Raw genomic sequence first — 10,825 nt, forward strand, 5'->3', positions numbered from 1 at the left:
CTGTCCAGGTAATGCAATCAGCAAAACATTATCAGGTATCCTGGCAGCCAGGAGAGAAGCCACACTCAAATTTCTGTTGCAGGCTGCCTCCTGTGATGTATGTCCCTTGGGGAGTTGGGCAGCAAAATCCAACCCCCCCCCCAATTTTCCTACAACACCTTGAAGTTGCCCATTGACAGTGAGCACACCAGTGTTGCATTAGTGTGCAGTCTAGAGATGCAGCCTCAGTGAAAAATCTTGTGTGCATCCATGCCACAGTATTGTCTAACGAATAAAATAATGAACAAATGACTTCTGATGTTATCCACAAGGACTGGGCTGTGAAAAAGCTCATGTGGTCTTCCTGTTAGAATCCTCAATGCTAAGCAAATCTGCTCAAGCAGAGGCGTGGGATTTATTTATTATTAAATTTCTAGACCGCCCGCCATCCAAGGATCACAGGGCAGTTTACAATATAAAAACACACAAATACATAATGTTACAGATTTCGGGGTAGCAGGCTGTTTTTATGTTATTAAGGTCACATTCCAGCCAGGCAAAATAAGTCAATGAGGCTGGTGAGAGGTACAGCCTGGTGAGAGCTGTGCTTTGAATAGGGCATGTGGTCTGAGAGGCCTGAGAAGCAGTGAGAGAGGCCCAGAGGCATGGGCGTAGGCAGGGGGGGGCAGGAGGGGGCAGCTGCCCCCCCCTAGAAGCAAAAAAATTAATGTATTTTACAGACCATAACCAGCACTTTTCCCCTCCAAAAACTGAAGTGGAAAAGGCTTTGCTTTAGCAAGAGCAGCTAAGTCTCCGCTTGCTGGGGGGGGGGACACAGCAGTAACAAAAACACATCAAATAAATAAAGCAAAGTGGCTACCAGAAGTTAAGCAGTTAAGACAATGGAGCATATATCCCCAGGCAAGATTTGATAGCTGACCATTTCACCCTATTGTTCTTAAGTGGGACTTGTTAATGAGCATTCAGGAGCATTAAGAGTTCTATTGGCGATTTAATGAGGGTGCAGACTCAGAGGATTCAATTTGACTAAGGTGGCTCTGCAAGGCTAAAAGGAAGTGAATAAGAAAGGGGGGGCTGTAGCTTTGACAGACACAGTGATGTTTATAAAAAGCATTGGTGTTCCAGTCTGCCCCTCCTCCTGCATCTGTATACTGTAAATCAGGGGTGGCCACCTCCCAAGAGACTCTGATCTACTCAGAGTTTAAAACTGGGGGTGATCTACCCCCTTTTGGGGGGTTCAGGTCAAAGCTGTTGAGTTTTTTTTAAAAGGAAGGGAAGCCCTGTTTTGGGGGGTTTAGGTCAAACTTGTTGAGCTTCTTTTAGGGGGGAGGGAGGCCCATTTTTGTTTAGGGCTTCAGGTCATAGTTCAATTTTTTTGAGGGAGGAGGAAAATTTTGGGTGAGCTTTTTTTAGGGGTGCCAGTGACCTACCAGTGATCTACCACAGACATCCAGTGATCTACTGGTAGATCACAATCTACCTGTTGGACGTGCCTGCTGTAAATCAAGCAGAGAGAAAGCTGCTTACAAGGCTCCTGTACATGCAGAGTTACAGCGTCACCCAGAGGCACCCACAAATATGAGTTATCCCTCTCTCTATTTCTTCCTTCCTTCCCTCCCTCTTCCATCCTTAATAAAATAGGGGGGGGCAGATAAGCCCCACATAGAAAGCCCATCAACATGGGGGGATGACTCTTTCAAATACGGTATTTACCAGTAATTGGGGGGGGGGAGAGGCACCTAGGCCTCTAGGAGTTGGCTGCTATGCCTAGGAGTAGGACAATTCAAGAAAGCAGAACGATGCATATGGTATGGTAATATATCAATAGAATCGTAGAATTGTAGTCGGAAGGGACCACAAGGGTCATCTAGTCCAACCCGCTGCAATGCAGGATTTTTTTCCTAAGGTGGGGCTTGAACCATGGTTGAAATATTATGCTGATATGCAGCAACGCCTCGGAGCTGTCGTAGCTGCGGCCATGCCTTGCCCCGCCCTCGCCCGCCCTTCCACCCCCTCTCGCCTGCCCGACCCTCCTGTCCTCTTGCTGCAGAGTTCCAGCATCACAGCGTCATCCAGAGACACCCACAAATATGAGTTATCTCTCTATTTCTTCCTTCCTTCCCTCCCTCTTCCATCCTTAATAAAATACGGGGGGGGCAGATAAGCCCCACATAGAAAGCCCATCAACATGGGGGGATGACTCTTTCAAATACGGTATTTACCAGTAATTGGGGGGGGGGCACCTAGGCCTCTAGGAGTTGGATGCTATGCCTAGGAGTAGGACAATTCAAGAAAGCAGAATGATGCATATGCTATGGTAATATATCAATAGAATAATAGAATTGTAGTCGGAAGGGACCACAAGGGTCATCTAGTCCAACCCCCTGCAATGCAGGATTTTTTTCCTAAGGTGGGGCTTAAACCATGGTTGAAATATTATGCTGATATGCAGCAACGCCTCGGAGCCGTCGTGGCTGCGGCCGTGTCTTGCCTTGCCCTTGCCCGCCCTGCCACCCCCTCTCACCTGCCCGACCCTCCCGTCCTCTCCAGCCAAGCAGGGTAGCCGCCAACGCTACCAGCCCCAGAAGCACAAGGTCGCCGCTGCTGCCACCGCCACGATGTCATCAGGCCCGTTGGCCCTTTAGCCCCGCCCACTTTGTGGCCCCTCCCCTTCTGTGCCTTGGCCCCGCCCCTGAACGACCATGGCTTGCCCCCCCCCTAGTTTTGATCCTGGCTACGCCCCTGCCCAGAGGGCCACATTTCCCCACTCCATGCCTGAGGTCCCCCCCATACCCATGTAAAGAGTACAGTGGACACTCGGGTTGTGAATGTGATCCATGCAGGAGGCACGTTTGCAACCCTGCAGCGCTCACAACCCGCATCTGTGCATCTGCACATGCGCAGGTTGCGATTTGGCACTTCTGCACATCCGCAAAGCACGATTTAGTGCTTCTGCACATGCGTGCATGCCGAAACCTGAAAGTAACTTGTTCCGGTACTTCTGGATTCAGCGCGGAGTGCAATCCAAAAAAACACAACCTAAAGTGGCTGTAACCTGAGGTATGACTGTAATGCTCAGTAGAACTCAATTCCAATGAAAAACATACACACAGCATCAGACTGCGCATTGCCATTTTAGATGTTCCTGCTAAGTATATCATAACAGATTCATGACAAATTCCCAAGGAGAGAATGATCCCGAGATGCAAGTCAACAGTTGCTAGTTGAAAAAATACTAAATCTTGATTTCTGAAGATAATGTTCATGATTACATTGTATCATTGTTTGTGTTTTATTTTTGAAACCATCAGAAGAGTAGCAGTAGCAGTGTGAAAATAACAGGGCCTTCTGGTACCTTGGAGCTCAGGATGAAGAACCTGCCCACCCATGAGGTAAGGTGAAGCACCTGCCTCAGATAGCAGAAGCGCAAGAGGTGGAGTCCTGCCTGCCCCACCACTTCTGCCACTACCAGAATGCCCGTCTCTCACGGGTGAGACAAAGGTGTTCTGGTGCGCAGCATTGCCACTTGTCACCCCTGCTGCTGCCCCGGGGCAGAGAAGATGAACAGCAACAGTTTGAGTGCAATACAGTCATACCTTGGTTTAAGTACGCTTTGGCTTGAGTACTTTCAATTTAAGTACTCCGCGGACCCGTCTGGAACGGATTAATCCACTTTCCATTACTTTCAATGGGAAAGTTCGCTTTAGGTTAAGTACGCTTCAGGTTAAGTACGGACTTCCAGAACCAATTACACTCATACTTTGGGTTAAGTATGCTTCAGGTTGAGTACTCCGCAGACCCGTCTGTAACGGATTAATCCACTTTCCATTACTTTCAATGGGAAAGTTCACTTCAGGTTAAGTTTGCTTCAGGTTAAGTATGCTTCAGGTTAAGTACAGACTTCCGGAACCAATTGTGTACTTAAACCGAGGTACCACTGTACACAGAAGCTTACAAGAGCTTTCCCCAAACAGGGGCCCTCCAGAGGTGTTGGACTACAACTCCCATCAGCGTGATTGAAGTTGTAGTCCAAAACATCCAGAGGGCACCAGGTTGGGGGAAACTGGCTTATGCAGTAAGAAATGCCTTACAATGCAGCCCTACACATATCTTTTCAGATGTAAGCCCCATTGAGTTCAATGGGCCTTACTCCCTGAAAAGTATGATATCAAAGCCCAGTTTTTTAAGGTGCCACAACACTATTTGGTAGCAGTCCAAATACTGTACCTGCTTGCCTGGGAGTAAACTCCATTCAACTCACTGGGACTTACTTCTGAGTAAATACGCCCAGGATTGCACTAGTTTCTCTTTTTTGTGAGTAGTCTTGAGCATTTTCGTGGAATTGCTGGTATATAAATAATGTAAAGAAAACAATAAATCCTTGGTTGCATCCATTAATTGTGGAGATTACTCTTATCTGGTAAAAGATAGCAGTATGCTCTCTTTATAAATAATAATTCACAATAATGAAAAATGTAAAAAAGCCCACATCACCAGATAGCAAATGTAACAAAACCAACCACCACCATCAAAACCAACAATTTTTATTAATATGCCTCCGTTATCAGGAGGTTTTTATTTCATTTCATTTGCAATTAGTTGATTGAATTGCGCTGCTTTCTAATTGCTAAATAATTCGATTACTATATTGATCATCCCTTTAATGCTCTTAATATAAATGCTTAACATAAGCCCCAGGAGAGGCGGGCGGGAGTGGTGGGGGCATAGAATTCACAAACTCTGCAGCTGAGCTACTCATCTGGCTACATGGGATAAACCATTACGAGAAGGGGAGACGAGAATAAGAGCTTCTACTCTCCTCCCAGTCCCCCCCCGCGAGCTATGCGTTCATTGGTTGAGTCCGCCTTACTGGCTTCCTGTCCCTTGCCGGCTTCCGTTCTTTCTTTTCGCTTTGGTAGCCTGGGATCGTAGTAGACGCCATGGTGAGTGCGGGGCTGGGGGGCGGTTTTAATCCGCTTTCATCAGGCTCTAGAATGAGGTTTTGGGCAACGGAGCTGGATGGGATGGGACGAGGGAAAGCTTGAAGATTTAGGCGGCACGAAGAGCCCGGTTTTTGGTGGCTTTTAAGCGGATGTTGAATGGCCGTTTGCTTGGATGCTTTAGTTGGGATTGCTGCATTGCAGGGGGTTGGACTGGATGACCCTTGGGTTCCCTTTACAATTTATGATTCTACGAAATGGGGAGCGACGTCGGGGTCGATATTGCTATACGGAGGGCTGGTTTGAGTAGGCCGTGCCGAGTCAGGCTTAAGGGAAGAAAGAGCCCCGATGTGGGGAGGAAGATAATAGTTTACAGGGCTATCGGACTGCGCAGCTTGTTTCCTTGACAGTCTGGGTGAAATGCCAGTGGATTTTTATTTTTTTGGAAGCTGGAGGGCTCCTAGTTGGGTACGTGAAGGCCTTTTCTCACGTTACAGCGTGGCACATCTGGGTTTGCTGTGGCAAGCATCCTTCTTGGGGGCTCCCCAAGAAACTTAACCCGCCCTTGCACTTCTGATGTCTGCAGCATCAATTCAAAGCGTGTGTGGCCCAAAGCTGAGTGGTGGAACAGAGGTGCTTGCAGCTGGTCTCTGGTTCAGTTACCCAACATTTTCTGCTTTTCCGGGTCTCTGGTGGCTACCTGGTATCTGTATAGACCCCTAACAAAAGAGATTCCATCACTTTCAAAGGTTGTCTGTTACACCTGTGGGCTGAAATGTAAGAGCAGGATGTATTGTGTCATAGGTAGCCTAGAGCAGTGTTTCTCAACCAGTGTGCCTCCAGATGTTTTGGGACTACAACTCCCATCATTCCTGACCACTGGTCTTGCTAGCTAGGGATGATGGGAGTTGTAGTCCCAAAACATCTGGAGGCACACTGGTTGAGAAACACTGGCCTAGATCAGGCATCCCCAAACTGCGGCCCTCCAGATGTTTTGGCCTACAACTCCAATTATCCCTAACTAACAGGACCAGTGGTCAGGGATGATGGAGATTGTAGTCCAAAACATCTGGAGGGCCGAAGTTTGGGGGTGCCTGGCCTAGAGTATATCCATGTTCTGCAGTTGTTGTTTTCTTAATGTTAATGCCTTTCTGTTTTTTGCACATCTCTTATCCAAACTTTGTTCCTCACTGAGTGTTACTAATGTATGTTATAAGAAAGTAAGAAAAACCCTGCTCTTTTTCCCTTATGGGGTACCCAAGAGCCCATACAGCAGTTTTTTTCCCTTATAACAATGTTAAGAGAATATTGTTCCAAACCTTATCTGGTGTATCTAAGAGTGTGCTGTGCCAGTTATCCAAAACTAGGCCTTCTAATGCAGATGTAGCCACAGTGATGCCCTGAAGATATTCTGGGGCAACTCCTGTAATGCCAGGCCATTGGGCATGTTTGCTAGGGTTGGTGGTAGTGGAACATCTGGGGGGCACCACAATGTGTAACTGGAAGCACAGGATGTTCCCTTTGGAAACACATATATTTCCCCACCCCATGTACAGGGGTGACCAGAGAACTCATGTCCTGTATGCCTGAGACAGCAGAATGAGCGACTTGAAAGCCCCTCACTGATTTGGATGGCAGGGATCAGTAATAATAAAGTAGTATGTAGTTTGGCCCTATATGCAGTATACTTTTAAGGTAGAGGTAAAGGGACCCCTGACCATTAGGTCCAATCGTGACCGACTCTGGGGTTGCGGCGCTCATCTTGCATTATTGGCTGAGGGAGCCGGCGTATAGCTTCCAGGTCATGTAGCCAGCATGACAAAGCCACTTCTGGCGAACCAGAGCAGCACACGGAAACACCGTTTACCTTCCCGCTCTAGCGGTTCCTATTTATTTGCATTTTGACGTGCTTTCGAACTGCTAGGTTGGCAGGAGCTAGGACCGAGCAACGGGAGCTCACCCTGTTACAGGGATTCGAACCGCTGACCTTCTGATCAGCAAGCCCTAGACTCTGTGGTTTAACCCACACCGCCACCTGGGTCCCTTGCAGTATACTTTCAAAGTCACTTTAAACATTCATTGCTTCCCCCAAAGACCCCTGGAAGCTGTAGTATGTTAAGTGTTCTGAGAGTTGTTAGGCCTGTTTCATCTTGGAGCTACAATTCCCAGAATGGTTTAACAGTCAGGCCCTCTTGCCCTGGGGAGCAATGAGAGTTTTAGCTCTGTGATAGGAATAGGCATTTTCTTACAACTCCATGGAAATTGCACCACATATCTCAGATAATTCCCAACAACTTGAGGGGTTTTTTAAACTTGAAAGGGCTTTTCAAAAACTTTATTTTATTGTGGTATGCAGTTTAACTTTGGTCCTCAAGAAGATTTTATACATACAGTGGTATTTCAAGGACAGAACAGAGCGCAGCCTTAATTGACTGGGTTTTATCCAGCTGCATTCTACTTACAGTTGACCATTGAAATGAATGGTCCTTAGTTAATCACATCCTGCTCTGAGTAGAACTGGGTACAACCCAGTGAACTCCTTTCTCTTGCTCTGATTCCATGTTTAATCTTGTTCCTAGGCCAAAATCAAAGCCCGTGACCTACGAGGGAAGAAGAAAGAAGAGCTGCTGAAGCAGCTAGATGACCTCAAGGTGGAACTCTCTCAGCTGCGGGTCGCCAAGGTGACCGGTGGAGCAGCCTCCAAACTTTCAAAGATGTGAGTTCAACCACCACAGCTGTGCTGCAACCGCTAACATTTTGGGACCTGGGTGCCTTATATTTGTAGGCAGAGCCTTTCAGCGTTGGAAGCTTGTAGCCCTCCCTTTGTCATTTTCACGCAGAGAATAAATTTGCTGCCTCCCCCCAAACCCTAACTGTCAAGCTTTTAATGTTTCTATGCATAACTGGAAGCCTCTCAGAGCAGCAGGGAGAATGTCTGCTTCAGGCTGGTACAAATTGATGGGTCACATCCACACAATACATATAAAGCACTCTTACACCATTCCAAAGAATTATGGGAACTGTAGTTTATTAAGGCTCTTCCAACAACTCTCAGAATCCATAACAGAATACTGTTCCCAGGATTATTTGGGGAAAGGGAAGTGATGACCATTAAAGTGGCATTATATGTGGGTGTATCTGCACCCATGGAGGCAAACCTCTGCTCAGTGAGTAGCTCCGACTGCTAAATTTAGCTTCTGTATTCAGGAGCAGTACACCTTTGATTACCAGACGTTGAGGGCAAACACTCATCTTGCTTTTGATTTCTCCCTATGGAGTTGGGTTGGTCACTGCTGAATATAGGAGATTGCTAAATGGACCATTTGATTCACCCATTTCTTAAGCTGAATAGGTTGGGTTGCCCACCCAAGTAATTGACACCACAGCTCATTAGTACAGCACTACTTTGTTCACTTGAAGCTATTTTGAATAACTTGAAGCCATTTTACCCACTTAGCTTTTTAGCTGACAAGGCTAACACAGGGGCTTATAGAAGTTCCTGCCCCAGGCTTACAGTCTAAAAGACACAACACAAAAGAAAAATAGATGAGGTCTGTAAGAGGAAAAATAAGCAGCCACACTCTTCCGACTGTGTTATCCTTCAGCAGTAATGAATTTTAAGTGTCCAGTGTGTTGGAAAAATTTCTGAATGTCAGCTTTTGGCTGCGTTTTGCACTGAACCATAAGTGTCTCTTTCTGCCCCTTGCAGCCGGGTGGTTCGCAAATCCATTGCCAGAGTGCTGACAGTCATTAACCAGACCCAGAAGGAAAACCTCAGGAAGTTCTACAAAGTGAGTCTGAAGTTTCCTTTGAAAGTTTATTTTTCTGTGGTCCACCCTTTTTCTTGCAGTTACTTTTGGTGGATCAAAGGTGGGGGGGACTCCCAGTGAAAGTGTTGGCAGCATGTTCATAATGCGTTGCATCAAATGTTGGTCATACTCAAAAGAGTACACCCATTGAAATGAGTGCACATGTCTTAAGTAGGCCCATTAATTCCAGTGGTTCTGTTATGAGTAGACCTTGGTTGGATGCAACCTATTAACTCTGGGAAGAGCCTTAAGTGGATTAAATATTAAGGCAAATTGGATAATCTCAATATGGGCGGGGGGGTAGTGCGTCTTTCCAAAGTGCCAGAGATTGCAAGGCTAACACCCAGCACTGCTCGAAACTCCATGGATGCAGTGTGAATCTGTACTTGCTAAAGCAGCCTCCTGCTGGATAACTTTAGCTGGGCCATGTGGTCTAAGCAGTTGTCTAGTAGGTACACAATGCTCTGAGGGAGTTGTACTTCTGAGCAATGGTCTGGGCCTCTGGGTAACATTTCTATGGGCCAATGGCCAGTGATGTAGCTCTTCTGGAAATCTTTAATCAAAACACATTTTGGGTGGTGCGGAGATATGATTTTTGTAAGAATTCTTTAAAAAACTAGACAAGAAGCGTCATTTTACTGTGTATGAGTATCTGAAGACTTTCAGGCCATAGCTCTTCAGATTATGCATGCAGAGCATCTACTCTACCTGCATAAGGTCCCAGGTTCAATCCCCTGCATCTCCAGGTATGGCTGGCAATGTTATCATTTGAAACGCTGGACATCCACTCAGTGTAAACAATGCTGAGCTGGAGGTATCATTGAGCTGATTGAGTATAAGGCAACTCTCTGTGCCAGTTTGAGTTGACCAGACATGAAGAACTTTTGGCCCTCCAAGTGCTGCTGAACTACAACTCCCATCATTCCCAGCGGGCACAGCCAGTGTTCAGGTATGATGAGGGTTGTAGTTAAGCAACATCTGGAGGACCCAAGCTTCCCCATCCCTGGATCAGTGTTCTCCAGCAACTGGTATCGAGAGGCTTAGTGCCTCTGATCCTGGAGGGAGCATATAATTCTTTTGTAAAGGTAAAGGTTCCCCTGACCATCAGGTCTAGTGTCTGACTCTGGGGTTGCGGCGCTCATCTCGCTCTATAGGCCAAGGGAGCCGGCATTTGTCCGCAGACAGCTTCCGGGTCATGTGGCCAGCATGACAAAGCTGCTTCTGGCGAACCAGAGCAGTGCATGGTCCCTATTTATCTACTTGCACTTTGATGTGCTTTCGAACTGATAGGTGGACAGGAGCTGGGACCAAGCAACGGGAGCTCACCCCGCTGCAGGGATTCGAACCGCCAACCTTCTGATCAGCAAGCCCTAGACTCTGTGGTTTAACCCACAGCGCCACCTGGCTCCCCTTTTGTAGTGTTTTGTAGTACAAAAATCCTTTTGTAGTGTTTGTATTTGCCACAGGCAGCCAGGCAAGTAGCCTTCACCAAGCCTTACTGACACAAAAGTGGCCACATTCTTGTCTACCCAGAATTTCAAACTGCAGCTGCCTCTGTTTTTGTTCATGAGGTCTCCTGTATCTCTTCTAAAAGTCCTCCATTCTGACCCTAGCTTCTCTGTTCTGCAAACAGGGCAAGAAATACAAGCCTCTAGACTTGCGGCCTAAGAAGACACGTGCCATGCGGCGCAGGCTAAACAAGCATGAAGAAGGTCTGAAGACAAAAAAGCAGCAGCGAAAAGAACGCCTGTACCCGCCTCGGAAATACGCTGTGAAGGCATGAGCCCGAACTGTGCAGCATTCTGATCCTCTGTCCAGCATTTTCCTATTAAAGGTGTTTTGGCTGTAGTTGCATCTCGTTGATGTAGTTTCTTGCAGCTCTGGGAGGGTAACAGGGTTTTTTTTTGAAAGATTGTCAGATTTCAAAAATATGTTTTTGAGGATACAGTGGTGCCTCGCTAGGTGAATGCCCTGCTGGATGAATTTTTCGCTAGACGAATGAGTTTTGCGATCGGAGGTTGCCTCACAAGACGACGAGGTTTTCTATGGCCGCCGCTTTGTCTTGCGAAGCGTTGC

The 10,825-nt window shown here is 46.9% G+C and overlaps 1 protein-coding gene across 1 annotated transcript; it reads left to right on the forward strand.

The window, feature by feature from the left end:
• Positions 1–4,863: 4,863 nt before the first annotated feature.
• On the forward strand, positions 4,864–10,597 carry RPL35 (ribosomal protein L35). The gene is made up of 4 exons (XM_035114086.1): positions 4,864–4,943; positions 7,520–7,656; positions 8,650–8,731; positions 10,383–10,597. Exons 1-4 carry the CDS (start codon positions 4,941–4,943, stop codon positions 10,530–10,532), a joined length of 372 nt encoding a protein of 123 aa, XP_034969977.1. The 5' UTR covers positions 4,864–4,940; the 3' UTR covers positions 10,533–10,597.
• Positions 10,598–10,825: the final 228 nt, after the last annotated feature.

The sequence above is a fragment of the Zootoca vivipara genome, chromosome Z, assembly GCF_963506605.1.
Source record: "Zootoca vivipara chromosome Z, rZooViv1.1, whole genome shotgun sequence".
Taxonomy (NCBI): domain Eukaryota; kingdom Metazoa; phylum Chordata; class Lepidosauria; order Squamata; family Lacertidae; genus Zootoca; species Zootoca vivipara.

Excerpts from the sequence above, each read along its gene's own strand:
- RPL35 (XM_035114086.1), top strand. Across the intron at positions 7,657-8,649 it reads GCCTCCAAACTTTCAAAGAT|CCGGGTGGTTCGCAAATCCA; the intron begins GTGAGTTCAACC and ends TGCCCCTTGCAG. Across the intron at positions 8,732-10,382 it reads ACCTCAGGAAGTTCTACAAA|GGCAAGAAATACAAGCCTCT; the intron begins GTGAGTCTGAAG and ends TTCTGCAAACAG.